The sequence below is a fragment of the Urocampus carinirostris genome, chromosome 9 (assembly GCF_059441175.1).
Source record: "Urocampus carinirostris isolate Australia breed hairy pipefish chromosome 9, RoL_Ucar_1.0, whole genome shotgun sequence".
NCBI lineage: Eukaryota > Metazoa > Chordata > Actinopteri > Syngnathiformes > Syngnathidae > Urocampus > Urocampus carinirostris.
The window spans coordinates 21393173-21418499 of NC_142357.1; the positions used below are offsets into that span (position 1 = coordinate 21393173).

At 39.1% G+C, this 25327-nt stretch overlaps 1 protein-coding gene and 1 non-coding gene across 2 annotated transcripts in view; both read left to right on the forward strand.

Annotated features, from left to right (window-relative positions):
• Positions 1-2091: 2091 nt before the first annotated feature.
• Positions 2092-2275, forward strand: LOC148359572 (U2 spliceosomal RNA). Its single transcript, XR_015851443.1, has one exon. It is a non-coding gene; the product is annotated as a U2 spliceosomal RNA (small nuclear RNA).
• A 7894-nt stretch (positions 2276-10169) lies between these two features.
• The window catches only part of fgf24 (fibroblast growth factor 24), a 35280-nt gene continuing 20122 nt past the window's right edge, over positions 10170-25327 (forward strand). The window contains exons 1-2 of the mRNA XM_088344848.1: positions 10170-10749; positions 10868-10904. Coding sequence (XP_088200974.1) covers positions 10718-10749; positions 10868-10904 — 69 coding nt within the window. The 5' untranslated portion in view covers positions 10170-10717. The remainder of the gene's footprint in view (positions 10750-10867; positions 10905-25327) is intronic.

Below are 25327 nucleotides of genomic sequence, written 5' to 3' on the forward strand. Positions count from 1 at the left end.
AGAGCGTGAAAGAGAGAATCAAGAGAGTTGAAGAAAACAACAGAAAGAGAGAGCGTCGTCTCCCAGGCCAGAGTCAAAACCTTGGCGGGCTTGTCCCGGCCCGCATGTTTGACACCCCTAGTTTAAAAAATAATGACTCTTTTAATATTTTTATCATCTGTTTTTCAACATCTTTAGAACAGAGATTTTAAAACCACCTGTGCCAAAAACTTCCACCAGCACTCCAGCCGGTCCAGTTACGTCGCCATATTGTCCTGATGGTTTGAGAAAAGACACGGGACGTTTGGTCGTGCAAAAACGGGGACATTTACTGTATGTGTCAAAGAGCTGCCAAAAATGGTCAGAGGGACAATTGTTGCTATGTGACACATCTTGGCAGTATGTCTACATTAGGCAATGGCGAAACAATCTCAGTGAGTTGAGCGTGGACGTTTGAAGTTACATTTTATGGTTTTGGACAGGGCTTCACCCCGATGGACCAGGACTTAGCAAGGATGATTGTTACTTTTAAAAAAAAGGGCAGCTGAGATTTTTCACAATTTAAGTAATGCTCGCAATGTGAGGAGACCCGACTGAGTTTGAGATCTTAAGTGGTCTGAACACCATTGTTTATATTGGATGGTGGGCAAATACAGTCCTAGAAAGATGAAGACCTTCATGTTTTGGAGGTTCTCTTTGTAGGTACTCACTCTATATCCCCCTCCTCTCTTATCTCTCTTGAAAACACACATCAGACACATACAAACTAAGGTAACTAAAAGCATTTCAATAATTAATAAAGCCAAATTCCTTTTAAACTATAATGCAATGTATTTATTATATTGTTCTCTAGTTCTGACATACTTAACATATTGTGCAGAAGTCTGGGGCAATAATTACAAAAGTTCACTACAGCCCCTTTTTATCCTTCAAAAACGTGCACTAAGAACCATACACAGGGTAGGATAGCGGGATCCTATTAATATTTCATTCATGCAGTCCAAATTATTAAAATTGGATGATTTAATAAAAATGTCTACTTCACAACTGTTATTTAAGGTCAACAAAAACATGGTTTCGGAAAACATCCAAAAATTATTCATTCGGAAAGAGGGAAATTATAACTTGAGGGGTTGTAGTAAATTCAAAATCCCAAAGGTGAGAACAACCAGGAAAAGTATGTGTGTGTCTGTATGTGGAGTCAAACTTTGGAATAATTTACAAGATGAGATCAAACAATGTCCAACTATTCATGTGTTCAAATTTAAATACAAAAGACATTACTAGCCAAATACAGGGATGGAGAAAATGGGATATGAGGGAGATTGGATATACTGCGTTTAAAACTATGGTTAACTTTGTTGTTATTGTTGCGATTATTATATCATAACTGTCATATTATTTTTACTTTTATTGTTGTTCTTATCATTGGTGCTGCAGTGATGTTTGGTAACAAGTGGCATTATGACATTGAGGATGGGTATTACGAAGATTAGTGCATAAAATATGTGATTATTGTAACTTACAGTATAATTATTGATATCTGACTCATGTGATAAGTATATCCATGAGATTTTTTTTATATTAGACACAAGAGGAGAAGAGGATTTGTAAAATGTATTTAATAGGGAAGATAAAGGGGCAGGGAAAATGAGCATCTGCTTCTGACTACCCCTTTTCGAACATGTTATGTTGTATGTATTATTTTGTTGTTGACTCACTGTTTTTGTCCTGTTTTTATTTTAATGTTCAAAATAAAGTTTTCATTCATCCATTCATTCTTGACCTTACCTAATTTGGTCACTTCCGGATTCAATTATCTTACTCTCAGTTGCGGTCATATGTACGGATTTCTTCTTTTACGACTATCCCTTGGAACTATTTTAACACTCTGTTCCCTTGGCTCTGTGCTAGTTTGAAGCTTTTCGTATCATGTCCCAAGCACTCTTGTGTCATCCTTTAGTTACTCCAATGTACCGTTCCCTTACTTGTCCTTTCGGGTCATGAGTACCGCTGATGAACTCTCTTGCCTTTGCTGTTTGGCTTTACTGGAATACTGACCCCCTCACCTGGTTCTGAATTTGTATACTATCTATGAAGTGACTCTTAGGGATCATTTCTATAGTTTTTGAACTGTGGGTCTGAATTTGTAGCTTGCTCCTTCTCGAACTGTGCTTCAATGAAGGACATTTAGTTCCAATCGATTTTTGCAATCGGGAGATGGAATAAGAGCTTGCTCAGTCCACTCCACGCATCTGCCCGGTACTGCAGTACCTCCGGGAACGGTGCATTCGCACTGATCGCTGCTTGGCTCTGTGGCTAGGACCTTGACTCAGCCTATTGGCTGAGAGCAAGTGTCTCGGCCCCTTGGCTTTGTAGCGTATTATAATTTGACCGATAACGGATAATGGATAATTGATAAAGAATATAGAACAATAAACATTACAAAACCGGACAGGACAGACGGGATCGATACCAGATACACGAGCAAGATACCGGACAAACGGGATCGATACCGGATACTGAATACACGAGCAGGATACCGGACAGGACAGGAAAGACGGGATCGATACCGGATACAGGGTGCACAAGCAAGATACCGGACAGGACGGGACAGACGGGATCGATACCAGATACTGGATACAGGAGCAGGATACCGGACAGGATGGGACTGACTGGATCGATACCGGAAACAGGATGCACGAGCAAGATACAGGACTGACAGGATCGATACAGGATGCACGAGCAAGATACCGGACAGGACGGGACAGACAGGATCGATATCGGATACTGGATACACGAGCAAGATACCGGACAGGACGGGACAGACAGGATTGATACCGGAAACTGGATATACGAGCAGGATACCGGACAGAGTCAAAATTCATGCCTTGCAAGTGCAGAGGTTGGCTGGCGGACTGACCAGGAGTGAATGAGAGCACTGATTTTTAATAGGAGGTGAGCCAATCAGGCAACGAGGAGCAGCTGGCGCCAAACGAGCGGGCACAAGTGAGGACAATGGGCAATCGTGACATGTGTAGTGTTAAATACAGAAATAGAACTAGCTACGGAGACTACGCCTTTTCGCACGGTGCGCCCTACAGTATGGTCGTGAAAATACAGTACTACATTTCAAAATCGTGCTTTTGGCATGAATTGCTCGTGTACACATTTTTCCGATATGCAATAATTTAAAAAACTTATTTGTCTGTTCCTGATCCCCCAAGTGCTTCAAAGTGAACCCAAAATATATATAAAACACATCTTCCTGGTTGTAATTATTTTCTAAGGAAGAGTGATAGAGATGTCACCATATTTACTAAGTATTTTGAATATTTTAAATTGTGTACACCATATAACAATTTGAATACAGGATTTTTTCCTTTTTTTAAAAAGGACCAATCTCGTCTTGCCCATTCCGGCTCCAACCCAGATCGTCTCAGTCACTGGTAGCAGCCGACAACACCAACGTCGTTGCTAATATTGTCGCAGCATTTTATGTCCTCTGTCTTGCTGTAGTAAACAGGTGCCTCGTTGTGTTTGTAAGTATTAATCCTTCATAAGAAGGATTTGATATCTATGATAAGGGGAGCAATTGGCGGAAGTTGAGAGGTATAAGATCCACAGACTGTTGATGATACGTAAGAACTTATTGTACACCTAAAATAAAAGTTACCGTTATTTTAAGTGAAAATACACACAAACATTTTTATAGCACTTTTTTTTTGTCCGTAGTAGTTTGCATGTGCAATCTGAACGATCTGTGAGTAGTAATTAGCAGTGAGCAGCCACGAGTGGTGAGAGGTCTTGAGCAGTCTCTAGTGGTAGCCTCTGGGACTTGCTTGTGAACTGAATTTTCCTTCGTAAAGCGAATAAAATTTTTGTGGCCTAATAAAAACTAACTGAATACCAAATTCTCTTGTTTAGGGAGACGCATGCGAAGAGGTGCCACCGTATTGGATGATAGCCAATCTCTGAATGATTTGGGCAAGAATGAAGCTTTTCATTTTCACCTTTCACTCCTTTCTTCAATGAGCCCCCCACTCACCTTTCAAGAGCAAAACCTAAATGGGTCCTAATGACTCCATGCAAACAACTTGTGACGGGGGACAAATTACCGAAACACAGAAATCCTCCCTCTGCCCCCCCGAAGGCTTCTCCTTCAGGTAGAACTTGAAAGGTCGCTAGGGTAGCTGGTGAGCAGTCACCTCCAAACCCCCCCCCGGTTCCTCTCTCTGGCACCCTCGAGGTGTCGTGACCCCGACGCTGTTGCTCAGTAGCCCACAGGAGCGCATGGTCGATGGTGTGAAAAGGGAAGTCGGGGTAGGCGGGGGATGTCGGGCTAATGGGGTGAGGCTGATTCCGGCGAGATCAGAGGGAGAAGGCCATCCAGTGTGGGGCTTCACACGTCGGTGGCCTTTCCTTAAAGGTTTCTTGGGTGGCTTGTCCGAGTCGCCTCACCTTGGGAGTTGAATGGGACTGACCCCCACCATACCCCCCCAAAACTCTCTTCCCTCTCCCCTCGCTGCACCTCCCTCGCTTTCAGTCAATATGTCCGTGTCAGAGATGAAAGTGCAAAGTGGGAGGGACGCGGAGGGGGTCCTGACACTAATGTACTACATTGGGCTTCACTTACTGATCTGCCAAGTTCTTTTGTCGGGCCTTAAATGCCCCCTCGGGATCCTTTGAACCTGCCAAGCGCTCGAGTAGCCCGTACGCCCGCCAGTCCTCGGACGCCGCCTCCCCAAGTGTCAGTGAGACGTCCCCACCGCCATTCCCACAAATCCTGTGGCCGAGGACAGACACGCATGACTGCGCGGGCGAGGTTCATATTCAAACGGTTGAAAGGCGAAAAATAGCGGAGCCGGCAGACCCTCGGCCAGGCTCTTTTCATTCACAATTGTGGATCTTGCACTCACACTCTGCGTTGGGACTAACACGTTACAATGGAGCAAAAATACTTTTCTCACTAATGAGAACTGTAACGTGTTATTAATACAATTTTGTAACTCTACTGTTTCTTCTAGGGTGTTATTGGTTTATTGCCTTACTAATTAAATGCAAATTGCCATATACTTTACTCCTGTATCACTCATGTTGTCACATACAACCCTCAATCCGCCAGCAAGATCCTAAGAAGGGTGGTTGTGCAGAGTATGAGGGCACTGAATTCATCCTCATTGAGATATTCTCCCTACCGTATATATTTGCATCCAACTCTAATTTACAACAATAAAATAAAATACTGAAGTCAGGGGCTAGGCCTATATCTGCATATTTGATTGGGTGTCACCAGTAGCCAATGGTAGTCAGCGCTGATTGGTTTCTTTCATACAGACATGAATGTGTCTGTTTTTGACCTAATTTGGCTGATTTTTGACCCAAATGAGAGCCCATTTCTGGACAGAGAACCATTTCTGAGGGAGCTTCTGGTCTGTGAACCAGCAACTCACGGGACAAATTACTTGATCAATTGACACTTAAGAGTATTGCCCTTTTTTAAACACGGAATCCATTCAAGGATGCAAGATGACTCCAGATTAGATTTATCAACTATTTTTCCCCGCATCAGAAAAAAAAACAAAATCAATTCCAATAGCCCTCCTGAAGCCCAAAATCAAGAGCCTTCAGCGGGTACAAAAGGCTGCAGCGAGACTTTTAACCAAGAAAGTTCACATTACCCCGATTTCAGCTCACCTGCATTGACTCCCTGATAGCTTAAGATGTGATTTTAAGGTTCTGGTGGTAGTAAACAAAATCATGCATGGACTTAGTCCCTCATATCTTTCAGATTTAATTTCCCTGCATGTTCCGGTCCGGAGCCTTCGCTCTGAAAATGCTGGTCTACTAGTGATGCCAAGAGCCAAGTAGAGATCCGCAGGTTCGAGGGTGTTCTCCATTCGGGCCCCGGTGCTGAGGAATGCTCTTCCCCCTGAGATTCGATTTGCAACCTCAATGGAAATGTTTAAATCTAGGCTTAAAACACACTTCTATTCTACAGCATATGAATAACCTATATTTTATGTTGACAATATCTGTGTATTATTTGCCTACTTGTAGGGTTTAGATCAGGGGATGGTGTCATAATAGTCTCTGGTTTGCAATAATCTGTGGTCTGTGCAGCCCTTTTAGGCTCTTTGTTATTAAAAGCTATACAAATAAACATGACTTGAATTATCTTTGTTATTTATTTCTCGATGGACATCTAAAGCAGCCTTGATTGTAGTTTCCATTTGAAGTTGACGTGACATGAAAGGAAAAAAAGAAGAAGACAGTTACAAGAGGAGACGACAAAACCCCCCCAAAATCATGTCTTTTTATTCTATTTAACTAATCATTATTTAATAATTCTGCATCAAGAATCAAGGAATGAAAAGTGTTTCCAAGTCTCTTGATTTTTTCTGTATCTTATCAAGCACAACCAAAACAGTTGTAAAAAAATAAAAATATAAAAACCCAGATAAGGTGAAACATTTCCCGCCACCCAAAAAAATCAATTAAGAAAACAAAAACAAGTGTTGTTTCTGAGTTGGTTCCCATCTTCGGATCCTTTGTGTTAAAATGATTATTTTAAGGAGAAAAATGTCACTTCATACGAAACTTTCGGGTCACGAGGTACCTGAACGGGAAAGTATTGCATCTAGTTTTAAAGATTGCCTCTAACAACAAAGTAAAAAATACAGCACAGTACGGACTGCTATTCGCCGCTCCCATAGTTTTCCGAACATAAAGAAACTAGTTATCGCTTCAAATCTGACTGGCAACTTTGCATGTGTGCTCTCAGCATGTTTTTCATGTCTCCTTCACTAATCAGAGTTCAGAGACGAGGAGGATATCCAGCAAGACGGCGGGGAGGAGAACGCAGCCGTCATTCAATTAGCACAGCTTAAAGACATTTCAGCAAAATTCCATGAAGTCTCAGAATCTGTGGAAAGGAATCACCCGGAAAAAGTGTTGACAAGTCGGGCTATTGCTACGCATACCTCGCGGATTCGTGATGGATTGCCAAAAGCAGACATCATTGGATCACTTTTTTTTAATAATAGCGAGGCAAAAAGGTAACAAATATTTGTATTACTTTCATTATTCTTCTTTTTTTTACACTATGTGCCTCTCACTGTCTGTTCACTATGCGGTAATCCAATTTTAACATGTATTTGTTTTATGTTCTGTTGCTCCTTTATGATATATTGAAAAAATATACTTTCGTGGGGCTTGAAACAAATTAGCGTATTTATATGCAAAATGGGTTTCTACTCACGAAGTTTTCAGATTACAAAGCTACTCCCAGAACAAGGTAAATTTGTAAGTAGACCCCTGTAGTTTGATTAACTGCAGAAACACTTTGGAATAATTTCTTCATATTTACATAAATGAGTTCACGGATGGATTGACCTCTCAGTCTTCATCAAATTGCACTAATCGCTCTGTGCATCTTTTTTGTTTTTTGTTTTGTGGCATGCGTCGAAGTTTACGCAGCTGCCCCACTCGGCTTGCATGTCGCTCCTTTGAAACGGCCACACGGGACGTGATGTATGTAATCTTTTGGGATGATTTTTGAATATGAATGGAGCAGGAATGCAGAGGATCCACTTTTAATGGCACAATAAAGGTCAGAGCTCTACAAAGCGTTTCTCTTTACCTTTTTTTCTTCCTCTCTCTCTCTTTCTTTTTTAATGGCAGCGCGGGGATGTGCCGCGGGCTGACTTTTGGTGCAGCCAGCTCCGAAGCGCTTGTAAACACATTCACACCTCGCGTCCATTTGAATGGCAGATAAGTTATAGCACGTTATTGAAATCAAGAAAAAAAAAAAAGATGGGGAGGGGAAGCAGCGTGCATTTCAATGCCGTCTGGCCAAGGTGCGCGCCCCAATCCACAATACTTCATATAAGACGCGCAAACTGGCGCGCATGCTTGCAGAAGAAACGGCAGTTTCGTTGCAGCAGGCGGGGTGAGCAATGTTATTGCGCAACCGTACAAAGATAAAGAAAGTCAGTAATAAAGTAAAATAATCAGCAAATGGGCTTAAGACTACTGTACTCTCTCAACGCAAGAAGAAATGAACACTCAGGACGTCATAACAACTTGCACACCCCTGCTGATTGTACAGTATTATTATTTTACCTATTCTATCTTTTACCATTTTACCTTTATTTATCTATGTTATTGCTAGAGCTGCTGCTTGTAACACTTTACAGTATATCATCTCAGTTGTTTTACTTCATCATTAGCCGAAAAATCACTTGCACTTGAATTTGGTATTATTACTGTACATAGAACTGTTCTGTGAATCTGCTTTTTAATGGCGTCAATGTTTGCGTATGGGAGTGTTTGAAACGAATTTTTGATTCCTTGTATGTCGAGTATATCGGATGATATTGAAAAAACAAAAACCTTTACTTGACTTTTATTGAAGCATATGAGTGAGAACTATATCAGGCTAACAGGTTATTTCAATATATTAAAGTGTTTTGGGCAATTTTCATTTCGTGATGATAAAGCATGCTTGTAAAAATCAAGGCTTAAAGGGACAGTGTGGGTTATTTGACCCATCAATGTTTCTGTATTGTGTAATGGAACCGAAAACGAGTGCTACGAAGCACAAGGAAAAATACAAACTACGGAGACCAAGGGCACAGTTTTAGTCTTGGATTTGGTGGGGACATCGCACATTTGTTTGAAGTGATGACATAATTATTGTGGGGACAAAAAATGATTGTTCGATATTGTCCATACCAAAATAACGCTCTTGGCAGAGATTCAAAGTGACCAAACCACACCAGTTTTCTTCTCTTTTTTTGACCAGCCCTTTCACAAGATTTTTGGTCTTTGTGGGTATCCATAGGAGCTAGACGGTGGACAATTATGTCTCTATAGGTGAACTTTTTGTTACGTTAAAAGAATGCAAATTTCTTGACCTGAGTATTAAAAAATGCATGGATGTACGAATGTATTTTTGCGTATTATTGAAATGAATATGTTTTTAATGAATTAAGGTTATTTTTTTAGACCACTGGGAGTTTATAAATAATACGCAATGTTCCTTGTTTTTTTTAAAAAAAACACAAACACATGTTGATTCAAACAATAAGTAATATAATTCCAGATCCAGAATATTCTTTTTTTATGATTATACTATATTATTATATTCCAAGTTTTGCAAACAATAATACTAAAAAAAATGAAACAAAAAGATAAAGACGACTAGAAAACTAATCTCGTTCTGAATACAAAACATAACTTTTTAGGGACAGTATTTATTATTTAGTGCCTTCTAGTGGTAAAAAAAATAATTTATTCAAAAACAACATTAAATCAGTTACATAAACTCATCCATCCATCATTTATCAACACTGCTCATCCTCAGTAGGGTCGCGAGGTGCCGGATCCTATCCGAGCTATCTTCGGGCAGTGGGCAGGGGACACCTTGAACTGGTTGCCAGCCAGTCGCAAGGCACACAGAGACAGACAACCCACTCACTCATTCACACCAATTGCAACAATTTAGACCAACCAATTAACAGGAAATGCATGTTTTTGGAATATGGGAGGACAGGGAGAACATGCAAACTCTGGTAGCTGGATTGGCCTTAGAACTGTGCCGCGGACACGCTCACCACTCAGCCGCTGTGCCCTCCAAATAAACTCCTAAACATGTGTATTTTTAGAAAATCTTGGAAGTTGAAAAATGAGCCTCACATAGAGGAAGCTGAGATATGTTACCACATCTTGATGCTAAGGGGTCCCCGAAAACTCAAAAGGGCTCGGCAAAAAAAAAAAAAAAAAGAAGTAAAATGGAGTGTTTTGGTTACTTTTAGTCTCTGTAGGTTATATTTTCTAATGTTTTATCACTCTTTTTTTGATTGCACCATACCATGCAGCAATATCCAATGCCCCGTCAATAGTATTTTATCAGTTATAAGATACTCAATTATTTGAGCTATATCTTACTTTAAACATTGATCAAATCACCGTACGTTTTGTAGGTTAAACCTATTTCATTGTTTGTAATTTTAAAGTTTTTAAAGTTGAAAAAAAAACTCGCCAAATAATTGAATTCATATTGTGCACCGGCTTCGGGAGAGGTGGGGGAGTTGTTACTCGTGAGGGGGAAGCCCGTGAATGTTGGTGCGTGGGATTACCCTATCAGGTGCAAACCGCTGACATGTTTCCACCCACTAGCGAGCAAAAAGCCTCCCAGTGCTCCAACGTGCAGCCGCAGACGCGCAGCTCAGCCCGCTGAAAGCCGCCTTCGGATTTCTCCTTCATTAAAAGTAATTACTGCCCGCAGTCAGGTGGAAGGACTAATTTATTGCATGCAGCACTTTTGCACCACTTTTTAAAGAACATGACCCACGCAAGGTGTAGGAGTGTCCCTATTCAGGTGCACTTCGGGGACTTGTAATTTCTTCTGTTTTTTTTTCAAGAGGATATCAATCAGAAAAGTGGGATTTGCTTTATTTGTATTTGGTTTCATCGCCCGGATGAGAGGTCGACTCGGATGCGCCTCATGTTGCCTCGGGTGAGCGTGTTAGCGCCGGACACCGCCTGCTGCTGCCCGAGAAGCGTCTCCTGGCCGGGACCGTGCGCGTAAAAAGGCGCGCGGGGGCCTCGTATCGGAGCTCCGCGGAAGGCAGCGGCGGCGGTGGTGGTTTTTGAACCCCCGCTGCCCCCCTCCAGATCTGCGCATGCTCCCCGCCTTCTTTCCTCTGTCTATCAAGTGGACACAGGTGTCAAGATGTCACCGCTGCCTTCCAGGTTCTTTTACCTGTAAGCATTTCCCTTCCCCACCTATGGAAATCAAATCGCATTCTTTCCAATAGAAGTCGCTAAAAACGCTTGAGATCTTGCATTCATTTCACTCATCTATGTATGTGTTTCCTTTCAGGTGTTTACATTTCCTGGTGCTCTACTTCCAGCTGCAGGTACGAACACCTTTCGTCCGCTCTAGTTCGTGAGGCGTAACACATGTTTAGATACGATGTGAATGTGTGTGTGTTTTGTTTGCTTTTCTTAATTGAAAAAACGCAAAAATGATAAGTGACTGAAGTTAGATGAGAAATATTAAATACTATTGGGCAGGGGTCTCCAAAGATAGCCTCCTAACATCTACTAAGTAGCCTGCGAAAATATTTTCAAAATAGCTCACCGGTGATGGGTCATTGCAATTTTCTTGTAAATTTGATTCCTATCTGATAAGTTTTAGTGCAGGGGTCCCCAAAGGTTTCACTGTGAGGGCCACAACACGTTTTCCTTCTCTGATGAGGGCCCGGGGCCAGTTAGCAACAGAAAACGTGTGACGATTGTAGGAGTACCTTAATCTAAAAAAAAAAAAATTGTGTTTTCCAGATAGCCACAATAAAATAAGTTCTCTTGATTCTTCACAAAACAAAAGTCAGAAAATACATAACAAGTCAAGTCACATTAATTTGTAAACCTCAAATCAAAAAAAGGGGTCAAAGGACTGCACATAAAGGAAAAACTCAAAAACCTCAGTATGAGGAAAATAAGACACCTCGAGAAAGGGCTGCACGAGAGGTAATCCAACTTCCAGGATGACTAGTTTGCAATAGATACTGCATTGGGTAAAAATACACAAACTTTGTCAACATCAACAATTAACATAGGAAATAAGTAAAATCGTTGAAGAAGTCCAAGACAGCGACGACACCGCTTCCCATTTCAGCCATTACACAATTCATGAAATACAGAATATCCAAAAACTGTTCTGTGGGTTCTTCAAAAAAAAAAGTCCATGGAACTCAAACATTCTGATGTGCACAGTTTGAGCAGTTCCAAATTCAGTTTGGTTGTCAGAGCACTGGACCGCTAGTTGTATTAATGACTTGCGAAAAGGCAGTAGATGTTTCTCATTATCACATTAATTTCAGTCATGGTACCAGAGATGAATATTCATTTCTTTGTGTGTTTCACATGTTACAATGACAATAAATTCGATTTGATTGGTCCATTCTATTGTAAGAATATTAAGTGACAAAATTATTTTTGCATGAAAGGAATATTTATAATGATAAAAGTACAAATACAAAAATGACCAAATACAGATGAGCAAATTGGACAGGCCTACATTATCTTTTTGTCCCCCTCATAGTATCGGATTTGAGTCTGATACAAAATATTCAAATTATTATTCTTTTTAACACACGATTTTATATATATATATATATATATATATATATATATATATATATATATATATATATATATATATATATATATATATATATATATGTATATATATATATATATATATATATATATCCATTATTTGCATTGCTTATACTCAGTAGGGTCGCTGGGGTGCTGGAGCCCATACCAGCTATCTTCGGGCAGTGGGCAGGGGAAACCCTGAACTGGTTGCCAGCCGGTGTCAGGGCAAGACAACTCACTCGCTCATTCAAACCGAGGGACAATTTAGACCGGCCAATTAACCTATCATGCATGTTCTATGTTATTGGAATGTGGGAGAAAAACGGAGTGCCCGGAGGAAACCCACACAAGCACGTGGAGAACATGCAAACTCCACACAGGGTTCGATCACATGACCTCGGAACCTCCCAGTCTCGTGTATATATATATATATAATTATAAAATATATAATTATAATGTACATATACTACATGATCTTTAACATTAATCAATGCCATCATGAATGTGATTTTCAACTTGTCCAACAATAGTTTTTGCTTAATTTCCCCCAAAAAATGTGCACACCCCTCACAACCACAAATATATTTGTTTTTGGGGATAACCATTCTTATTCAAAGTCTTGAGCACTGTCAGGTGATCACAAACAATAAAAATATACATACATGATATGGTCAGAAATATTTATCAAGATAAATTCAAGGGTTTTATCTTGTTTAATTCAGGGCCAAATCCAATGCCATTCATCATATGAAATCATATGATCAGCAGTATGGACATTAAACACTTTTTGACCACTAGATGTCAGTGTATTGTGTAATGCTGAAAGCGAGTACTCAAAAGCACAAGAGCATTATAAACTACAGAACCTCTAAGTGACCAAACTGCAATTTTTTTCCGCATTTTTCTCCGACCTTAGGTTTTTGGGCGTACCCGTTGTAGCAAGATGGCAAACAATCATGTCAGCTCCCTCTAAGTGAGCCACATGTTATGTAAAATAAAAACAGATTTCTAGACCTCCGGGTATTAAAAAAAAAAAAAAAAGAAAGAAAAACGCAAGTTTATATGATAGGTCATGTTTTTTTGTTATTCAAATAATTATTTTTTATTTTAGATCAACGCAGTTTTTTTTTTACCACTAAGAATAATACAAAATGTCTCTTTAAAAAATATTTTTCAAAAATACCACTGATTGTATGCATGAATGACACACACACACACACACACACACACACATACATATACATATTATATATTATATATAAACACATTTTTAAAATACTTCTGAAAATAAATTGTAAAATTACACAACATTTCAATTGCATAACAGGAATTTTAAACTTGAAAACATGATTTATACACTTATTTTTCTACATTTTTTCCCCACAATTTCAAACAAGAATCTGTTATGTCGTGTTTTTTTTCTGAATCCAGACTCAAAATACTGATATCTGAAAAATCAATGCTTAACAACTCTTTAAATAATTATTTAAATATCTCTTTGTTGTAAAATTGCTATAACATTTATGAGCAAAAGTGCAGCGGGTCACATTGACCGGTGAACATTTTTGGCATAGCAAAGCAACCAACATACAAGAAGTTCAAATGACAAAGTGGGCCAAAAAAAGAAAAATAACAACAATGAAAAAAAACCTCAAAATACAAACAAAACACACACACTCACACACACAGCCTTACATTGGACAGCCTTTGTTAAAAGAGGTCCAAATAGACGTTATGAAACTGTATGAAAATAATAATACCAATGACATTAATATTTCCCGGACTATAATGCACAAATAAAATACCCAAATTAGCCAGAATTTTTAGAGTGAACGTTATTTATCACGATACGCCTTATATGCCGGAGAATACACTGGATAAGATTGGTAATGCATACAGTAATTACAGATATATGTTACCTTTGTAACTGAGCTACGGTTTATCAATCAACTATTAATGCTTGGACCAAATGCAATACATTGCATGCAATGGGAGTTCGAACCTGGGCCAAGGCGGTGAGGCCGCCAACACATTTCCACCAGCCTTTTAGTGTTGTGGATGATCCACGAAAAGCCATTAGAGTTATCTAATTATCACACTTTCTTTACTCTTGGTGCCAGAAACACTGATTTTGGTAGTGTATTCTGATAGGTGTGACAAAAACGTTGCAAATGACAGGAAGGCACAAAAAGTTTCCAAAAAATGCTATTGTAGACTCATTGTACAAGGCATATATTAGCTTTTATAATAAATAGATATTTTTCATCCAAACTACAAGTTCAAACTAATGTCAGGCGAAAGAACAAAGTTCAGTCTGATGTCAAGAAACCACGAGACCTAGGTGTGAACAGGGGTTAGGGGAATTTCTTGAAAAAGGCTGTTATGAAATGAAATGATCTGCATTTATATAGTGCTTTTCAAGTCAATGACTTCCCAAAGCGCTTTACAGTGTGCTTCACATTTCCCAACAGCGGCCTTGTATTGCAGCCATGTAAGACGCTAACCTGCTTATTAAGGGTATTAGGGGTTTGGTGTCTTACCCAAGGACACTTCGACATGTAACACGGACAAGCTGGGATTCGAACTGGGATCCCTTGATCCCAAGACGAGCGCTCTACCTCCTGAGCTACTGCCTGTTAAAAACAGGATAAGGTGCGAACTGAAACTTTGAGAATTGGCAGAAAAACAAAAATGTGCGAACGGTGGCAAGCCGAAAACGGAAGTTGTGGTTTTCTGTTGACCTTAAACGCCTTAAAAAAGGTATAAAAACTTAAAAGTAAAATTGTCATAGGGAGACTATTGCTAAGATTGTCAGATTTGACGACTTGTATTGCGGTGATCTCCAGAATACATTCTACCAATAAAAAGTTTTCGAAAAGCAACATTCTCTTCACTCGGAATTCAACGAACACATGTAGGACAAGATCAGAATACACAAGCTATTTTACACAAGTATGTATATTAAGCCGAGAGGTTATTGATGCACAGGGGAAGAAGTGAAGAGACTGCTTAACCAATCAGAATGCACTATGCAAATCAGTGTTTCTGCCACTGTGAGCCAAAACAGTGTCTTCAGTGCTGCAATCCAGGTTGTTTGATTCTGTTGCAAACAATACAGTATATTTTGCAATTTAAAGTTTGGATACTCATAGACTGATTAATCATTGCCAAGGGTTACAGAGTAGTTCTTATCGTAGTATCATTGTTATGCGCCTTGTAGGCCTGTGTGCCTTGTAATGAAAAATACAAGATTATATCTAGGGGGTGCGCCTTATACTCAGGTGCGCCTTGTAGTGTGAAAATACTGTAATAATAATAATGGTTTACATGACCACAGATACAATTTAGTGGCGGGCATAAAATGAGCTCTTGTGGATATCGAACACGCTTGCAAATCTGTTTTAAGGCGCGTGACAATTAAGAGTGTCGTGGCTTGTACGTGCACTTCAATTAGTGGCATGCCTCGTGTTTTTACAGATACTCCTGACCGGGTGTGGGGGGCAGTTTAACAGCTCCTCTTTGAACAGATGCATTGCCTTTTTTCATGGATGGGGGGGGCTTTGTTTTTTTTCTCTCCCTTTTACGATCCGCGTCTCACTTTGAACCGTAAGCACAAGCAGGCGTCTGCGCACCTAATGACTCGCTCGGTCAGCTTGGAGAGAATGCCGGTTGTACTGCAACGCTTTTATTTGACACCCCCTTTCAAGACCCCCCTACCCACAATGTGGTGGGCTCCCCCAGGCCAAGTTATGACCTGTGACGTTCAAACAAACAAGCCAGAACATGCTACGTTTAATGTGAACCTGCATATACTGTAACGCGCATCATCATGTGGGCCGCTCGGTGACGTGGTGGTTCAGGCGTCTGCATGATAGTCACGAATTTCTGGGTTTGAGTCTCATTGAGTTCCAAGGTTAATGCGGGTGCTCAAAAGCCTTGAAACAGTATGAATTTTAATGTGTTTTCAAGGGTTGAAATCAGCTTCAATTTGGTGAGAAGTGCCTGTAAATGCTTGAAATGGTTTCTCAACAAGTCTGAAGCCGACATCGCTCCTTGGTGGCTGCGCTTTGAATTTAATTTTTTCCTCATGATTAACCACAGGTGGCATTAGTTTGTACAGCATTTTCCTATGAAGCGTCATTGCCCCCTACGGGTTGCGCCCAAGAGGACAGGTGTACGCTACACCTTAACAGGGCACTGTGAAATGTGTATTAGTGCAAAGATTACGTATCAATTATGGACATTATTATTGTCCTTGCAAACATTTAGGGTCGCACTTTCCAGTAGTAAACTGGAACGGGAAGAACCTTCTGGAACTGAAAACGGAAGCTACATATTATAATCATTTTTAACCAATATCATATGTCTTTATAAATGCACACACAGATACACACACACACACACACACTCAAACATTGCATGTGTAAATCACAGATATATTTGTGGCTCTGCAAAGTACATGCTTCACACCGGATTTCTTCCGTTAATTGTAATAGAGAAATTGGAAAATTGGCTTTGAAAGTCCTTAAAAGGTGCTTGATTTTTGGCAATGAACAAGTACACTGTAGATCTCAAGGCAAATGCTCATTGTGATTAGCTAGATTGATTTGTTGGTAAAAAAAATTAAAAAAACATCTTCTTTTTGGTAAAAACTTTTGCTTATTTTAAGTAGCGAATTGTCTAGATAATTAGGCCCACTGGTCTATCAGACGCGACTTCAATAATAGCCTTTTGATAAAAAATAGTTCACATAGAAGGCACATGGAATTTAAACTACCTTAAGAGCTAGGGTTACATGGAAAAGTCAGGGAATAAAAACATATGTCGAAGAACATAAACAAAACTGGTTTTGCCGCTAAAATGAAACTATTTATTCATTCATAAATGATTACCGTCACGTTTTATTGTAAAGATGCATTTCTAACTTGATTTACCGTACTTTCCGGTATGTAAGACTCACTGGGTGATAAGGTACACTTTGAGACTCTATTATTTTTCTTATTTCACTTGCCGGTATTTTTATGTACTCTCTTGCAGTTTATTTAGCATTTTTTACAGTTGAGTATGTTAAGCCTCACACCTCTTCAATGTGCCTTAAAGGGATATTCTGTATCATTTACCCTCTAGGAGTGCAAATCTTCATTTATTGAAAAAGAAAAATACAAGAACTATCACATAACCGTGCATTTTGTTAAATACTTGTAGGTCAAGAAATTAGTATTCATTTGAGATAACATGACAGTTACCTAGAGGGAGCTGACATGACGGTCTGCCATATTGCTGCTGAAAAAACAAAACCTTATAAAGCCTGGGCTAAAAAAGAATAAGAAAAATGGAGCAGTTTAGTCACTTAAAGTCTATGTAGTATCAAATCTTTCCTGTGCTTTGTAGCACTTGATTTCAGTTGAACTATGCAATACAGACGCTGCCCTACTTACGAACAAGTTTCCGGCTGTTGTTCTTATGTTGAATTTGTTTGTAAGTTGCTTCAGTGCTATATTTTGTATGTTTAAGGTTTATATACAAATGTTTAAGGCTTGTATAAGTAACCTGTATTGTTTTGTACTAAAAAAATAAACATTTCATAAAATAATATGCTCTATAAAAGATAAATAAAGTTGAGTCTAACTTTATTTTGGAAGATGAACCTCAAGAGTTCGGCGACTTCCTCCTCCGTGGTAGAAAGTGGCCGAAAAGAAGCGATCCAACCATTTTCTCAACCGCATCAAGCTTTCTTATTCCACTTTCGTTTCAAAAGAAACCACTCGCCTCTACTTTATACTTTACACCAACCATTTTGAATGGATGCACGAGATATTAAACAATAAAAATGTCAACGTTCTCAGCGCGCTGGAGATACAGTATAGTATGTTTACACACAAACTAGGAAGAGGAAGCCAAATTTCTTCTTTGGGGTGGATGCTGGGTGAACTCTCACAGCGCCACACGCCGGTAGTGGCAGAAAGAAGCACTACAGTGCTATCCTGTACTCGGAAAAAGGTGCACAAAGCAACATCTAACTTAAAGCAATGTCCAAGTATTTTTCGACATCCTGAAAAAAATGTTCGTATCTACCGTTTTTCGCAACTCAAATGTTTGTAAGTAGGGGAGTGTCTGTATAGTAACTTTAGTTGTCAAATCTTACATAAAAACTGGTACCCTAACATACATCCTTTGTTTTTGCCCCAAAAAACGTCACTTCTGGCTTGACACTGGAGAGGAATTGGATAGAATGTTTTGTGTTGCCTTGACTTTCAATCCTCTATTTATTTTGCTTGGGGTAATAGACTCTGCCGTCACTAACTTGTATCAAAAACTCTCTTTGATGCTTACTCATATAAATGTAACATGTATCAAAAACTCGCTTTCCGGTAGATATCATGTTGATGGTTGATACTGGCTGAATAATAATAAATTTAAATAAATAGATAAATAAAATAAAAACAGGTTACTTTACCCCCCAAATAAACGAGGGTTCACTGTATTTTTAAAAAGTAATTTAACATTGTTAATTGGAGCGTTCTCCATTCGGGCCTAGTGTTGTGGAATGCTCTGCCTCCTGAGATTCGATCTGCAACCTCAGTGGAACTGTTTAAATGTAGGCTTAAAACACACTTCTATTCAGTAGCTTATGAATGACCTAAATTTCCTGTTGACGATATTTGAATAATAATTGTTATTTTAACATCCGTTGCAGCCTGGTTATCCTGAAAGGGGGATTACCTCATGTGCAGTCCCTTCTCAAGGTTTCTTCATTTTCCTCATGTTGAGGTTTTAGAGTTTTTTTCTTGCCCTCATGTAGGTTTTAGATCAGGGGATGGTGTAATAATAGTCTGTGGTTTTCAATAATCTGTGGTCTGTACAACCCTTTGAGACTCCTTGCTATTAGGGGCTTTACAAATAAAATGACTTGACATGACTTGGTCTATGAGCTTTCCGAATGAGAGCGCATTCCAATTTTTCTTTTGATGTATTTACCGTAAGACACAGTAAGTTGCTCTACCAAAAAAGTACTTTATCATATAGTTTTCATATATAAGGCACACAGGACTATAAAGTGCATATATTTAAAGCTACAGTAAGTGCTACCGTAATTATTAATGTTGTGATTGAGCAGTTGAAAAATATTGCAGGCACAAATCGCAAATTATTGTTTGCAACATCAATCAGACGTGGGTATGCAGCAGTTAACCCCTTACCGTTCCTGTAAAATTGGCCTAAGATCCCAATCCAAGATATAACCAAAGTAAATTGAATGCTGTTCTCAAAACCGTTTGGAAAATATGGTCTCTTTTGAAAAGAAACACTCTGAAACTTTGTCCCAACCTGAAATAATCAATGCAAGTGCTTCTAACATTGAGTAATATGAGTTTAAACACATAGAAATAGATGGTTTTTATTCTCACCTGAATTTTATATTTTTTTTGTTTTGCAATCAAATGTCTGCAGATGAGAGTAGTCTGGGCAACTTAGAGCTGAAAAACAAGTGAGATGATAGTTTAAAGCCTTACATAGTACCTTGTCAAATTTAATCACAATCTGAGAAGGTTAACATTGTATTTCACACATTTTTCTAATAGTAGGTCTAGGCGTTTCCAAAAGTGGCCATTTGGGGATGACCAGTTCACAACCCTAAAAACTTTGCATTCGCGTGTATTTCACTCTAGCCATTTTCTAAACATTGTGAAAGAGTGTTACTGTGCTCACTTGGTGCACAAAAATGAATCTCGATTGGCTTTGCGCACGTTTATTTTCAGCTCTGATTTGAATAAACATCGTAAATGTGTACATATTTAGGTTGGGAATTTCATTGTCTATCCAAAGTGTCAATCCAAATGCAGGGGGGGGCACAGATAATATTAAAAATAAGTGTTATCATCATTTAGTAGAACGTGTTTTTAAAGATATCCTAGTTAATTTTGTGCTGAATATTCAATCATTATTATTGTTAATATACTGAACAAAAGGACGCCCCCCAACCTGCCTTTTTTTGTTTTGTTTCTTCTTTACGGGCATTTTACTTTTTTTCTTGCTTTTTCCTCCTTTCTTACATTTTTTCCTACTTTTTTTCATCATTTTTTATATTTTATCTTATCCTTTTGTTTCTTTTCCCCTAGCTTTTTACTTATTTGTCCTTGATTTATTTTTTATTGTTCTATTTCTTGTTCCATTTTTCTTTTCTTTTTTCATTTTTCAGACTGCCCTCGCCACAATATCCAGTTTTCTTTGTGTGGGGAGAGTGTGTGGGTACTGCCCACCCCTGACTCCTCCTGGTAACGGCCCTGATGTGAATACCGTAAAACCCAGTCGTTGTTTTTTTAGCTGCGCGTGATGCACCACAAATTGTATCCACCGTATTTTACGGTATAGAAGGGAGACTGGGTTATAATGCGCACTTTTAAAGTTTTTAGGTGCGCCTTTTAGTCCGTAAAATATGGTACATAGCCATACATAACCCGAAAACAGTAATCCCTCGTTTTTCATGGGGTTGCGTTCCAAAAACCTGCTATCAAAAAGTAGAAACATTTATTCATTCATTACTAATAACAAAACTAATTTACAGGCTCAAATACAGTACTTTATAAATGTTTTTTTTTTACAAATAATTTCAGTGCTGTTCAATTATTAAGAATAATTTTGCTGTTTTATTGCACAACTGCACGGATTAAGGACCTGATCCACTTTACTTTACATAATACTTTGTCGCTATCATGTAGACTTTATAGAGAAATGCATTCATCTTCAGGTTCTGTCCCACAGAAACCATATATTTTTCCATTATTAAACATTTTTTTAAAAGCCCCAGGGAGCTTCTAGGGAGCGCCAAAGACATGCGTGTGGCTCCAGAGCAATTTTAGCAGGTGGAGAGGTCCAACTTTATTGACGATAGAAAGCATCCTTCTCTCTTTAGCCAAACAGAATGCAGAACACAATGACGATGAAATTCTGCAAAGTACCAAAACAGCAATAAGTAAACCGCGATATAGCAACGGATTACTGTTTATACAATATTCTAAATCTAATCAGAATAATTCGTATTGCAAACATTTTGACTGAACTGCATTTTAAATTGTCGTCTTTGTAAGTGGTGTGATTTAAATGGCGGCTCATCTTTTTTGCCCGTCGGCAAGCCCGTGACCTCGCGCACGCCCGAGTCAAAACGTTAAACTGGAGATGGATGTGACCAATCACCTCCACCTTTTGAAGTCGCCGCAGTATCACCTTTCAAGTGGTCTTTGAAGACCGAGAACGGGGGGGAAGTTGCGGTGGCGACGACGGCATCCTGATAAAACGCGTCGGCGCTCAGCCGTGTTTGCCGCTTTTTGCCTTTCCCGTGACAAGAAGTGCAACTTTGCACCAAAACACACATTGGTGTTTGTTTGCTGATGGCCAGATGGGAGATAAATCCCTCAGCGGCCTGCTTTTTTCCCCTGTCTTCTTCTTTTTTTTTTACCTTTAAGCTTGACTTTAAGAGGGTTGGTGAGAGATGATGCTGATCTTTGTCTCTGCTGAAAAGACCCTTGGATTCTTTTCTCGAAGTGGAGTCCGAGAGCGGATGTTTAGTGGTGTTCAATCAAAAGTTGTGCATTCAACAACTACTTTTGGGGTTTTTTCCAAAGTACTGGAAACTCTAAAAAACATGAATGTAGAGATCTGGATACTAGATTTTAAGTTACAAGCCATGCTCTTTTGGGAATTTACACTTATGGTTAGATTTCACAACAAACATTAATAAGTCTTTTTAATAAACTAAGACATTATTTTTTGGACAACCGGTTCAGGGTGTTCCCTGCCCACTGCCTGAAGATGGCTGGAATGGGCTCCACCACCCCCGCGACCCTACTGATGATAAACCGTGCAGATAGTGGATGAATTATTTTTGGGGAATATCCTGACACTTGCGTGTTACAAGCAAATAATAACATTCTATAGTGTGCAACACGTTCCCACAGATTATGGAAAAAAATCAAAGTACATCATTTGAAGACTATGTCATTTTACATACCTGTAAACCTCAGCCATTTGCTCCTCTTGATAATGATTTAATTTACCCTTATTAGGCGATAGAAAACACAACACAGCAACTATTTACTCACAGCAAGACAGACTTCGTAGAGTACCGCAACACTATCAGCAATTTACGATGATGTCAGAAACCAGTGACCAAGGCGATCAGTCTAACAAAAAATGATAAATTAATTTATTTCTCCATATAAAAATAGTTATGATAAAATGAGGGGAAAACATATACATTGACAAGCATGATTTCATCCTGGTACTTTTCCTAACACTATACGAGTCTTTTTGTGAGAGGATAAATACATAATAGTACAATAATCAAGTTGGCTTTTACATTTTACATTTTAATATCTGCACTCATTTGCTTTTGTTATTTGTGTTTTTAAACAAAATAGTAGTACATCAGTATATCATTTTTGGAAAGCATTCTTGCATAGTACAGTGCTTGTCAACGGGTGGTGGGTGCCCATGGCTCTGTCAGCTTTGTCCTAGAATAAATTGCTTTGGGGGCGAGAGGTTTTCTTCTTCTTAAGGGGGGCATGACCGAAGGTAACTGGGAAACACTGGCAAAGTACAGTAAGGTAAAAATGTCAGGAAATTATTTTGTGAGGGATTCAAATATATATTTGTTTCTTTGTTTGGGTTTCCTGAATATTAAAGTACAGTATGTTCATTTTACCTTGAGAACCACAATTGTATGTTTTTCTATGACAAATGTTATTTTATTTTTCGTCTTGGGTAACTGTTTGAGACGTTGTAATTCCAGTTGGGTTAAATGACATGGAAACAAATGGTCCGTTTCAAGGGAGGGTAAGCTACAGAAACTATGTGAAACCGTTTCTCTGATTTCAGTCAAATGCAGCGATTGTGTTTGTGCAGCAGGGGCAAATTTACTGCACACAAGTGGATCAGTAGCCCCTTTCGCACTCGGTGTCAGTCTTCTGTACAAACAGGGGAACGTTGCCCCTGCACCTGGCGAGCTGCTAATCTGTGGTGGATCCCATCTAACTTCCTTGTTTACGTCCTTGATCCACGTTTCGGGGATCAACTTGTCATTCTGTCACATAAAAAAGGGGGCGAAATATGTCATGGTGTAGTTTTGTTAAACCTGTTGACTCACCATGACAAAAAACGGGGACAGGTTCTGAATCTTGACAATTAGAAAGCACGCCCATCAGTTAGCCTACCGTTGGCCTGCGGGGATGTGACAGCGTCTATCCACACTGGCTTTTTTTCGCAAAGGAAAAACGGGACTTTGCACCGACTCAGTGTATTTTAACGCAGAGAAATAACATCCTCAGAGGCAGCCATCTTTGGCATTACCTTTAGCATTTCACGCACTAAATTTACAGCACTAAAATGCAATCCAAGAACTATATACCCACCTCTGACACTAGGTACAAAATAACCAGCAAACAGTGACGAACGCTTATAGCACACTTATCATTATACTGTACAGTGACAGGTGCTCATCGTGAAACTATACTGACTCTGATACTAACTCCAAAGTCTGAAAAAAATGTAGTTATCAAGTTCAAAATTCTGGATATAATTATCTTCTATAATTAAGTTGTGCAAAAAAAAGTGTAGCAATCCATAAAAAAACATTTTAAAAGAACAGCGTATATTATTTAGCACCTCCTAGTTTAAAAAAAAATAATAATAATAATAAATTACACGAACTATCATATAAATGTGCACTTTTAAAAATATCATAGGTGGAGAAATTAGCAATAATTTTACGTCGCATGAGCTTCACCTGAAGGAAGCCGGCATAATTGTCTGACATCTTGCTTTTACGGGTCTTATTTAATCTTCATATTTTGTATTCTTCTTTGTGCTTTTTAGCACTTGTTTTTGGTTGCACTACAGTGTACAGCGACATATAGAGGCCAGATAAGACACACTGTTCCTTTAAGGAGCAAGCATCACACACTGTCCTCTAAAAGACTAGAGTGAAAAAGTTTACAATAGTACTTTTTTTCCTATCCTTTTAGAGTAAACACAGGAATCTTGTACCACAAGTGTGAAAATTAAATTATTATAAATGAACAATACCGGACAGGAAATACCAACAGGAAACAGGACCGAGTCAAAACCCGTGTCTTGCTGGGCAGAGGTTCGTTGACGGACTGACAAAGGAAGAGGAAGAGCACTGAGCCTAAATAGGCAGAAAGCCAATCTGTCAACGAGCCGCAGCTGGCGCCACAGGGGTGGGGCCAATTGGGCGCCATGGCAACCGTGACAATTACGTTTTAGTTTCAAACTGATAAAAACAGCTTCAGTTCTGCTTGACAAGAGAAAAAATAATCAAATGCCGCCGAACAATTTTCTATACAAATTTAATTGAAATAGCTTGACATTTCTCTTGATATCAATGAATCAAAATGTCTCATACCTAAATGTCTTTGTAACTAAAATTACTTTTTCCAACTTCACTTTTTGTAACCCGATAAGTTTTGAAGAATAAGTAAAAAATTGACACCATTTTTGGTGACGTAAAAATTCATCAGAAAAGTACCATATTTTATACACTATAAGGCGTATTAATTGAAATTCTACTTTTTATTCGTGTGTAACCACATATACTTAAGTGTCACTGATACATTTTGCAGAAAATTATAGCAAAACACTGTATGCAAAACATTGTATGCGACGGGAATTGAACCTGTCTTGTGGCAGTCACTAGACCACCAGTTACACAGATGACGTATTAAAGGCAACATATTTTACCTCATCATCACACTAGTTTTACTGACATTGTCAGAAATAATGATTTACATATTTCATATTGTTCTGCATTCTTATAGGTTAAACAGTCTCTCCACTTCCTAAACTGTGTGTCAATAACATTGCGGTTGAATATGTATCACGGTTCACGGAGTCCTTAACCGCATGGGTCGTCGGGGCCCCAATGAGGACGCAACTCTGGACACCCTTCTCTACTGTTGATGGTCCCTGTCCTGTTCTTAGGCAGGGGCAAAGTGGGCTCCAGTCCAATCCCGACTATTGTCCGCCCAGTTCTTTTTCGGTCTTCCTCTCCTCTAGCCATCTTGGATTGCGCCCTGAAGAATTATCTTGGTCAGTTGGTCAGATGATCTTGTGACGTGACCATTCCACTGAAGTTTCCGTCCACGCACAGTTGAAAACAGTTATT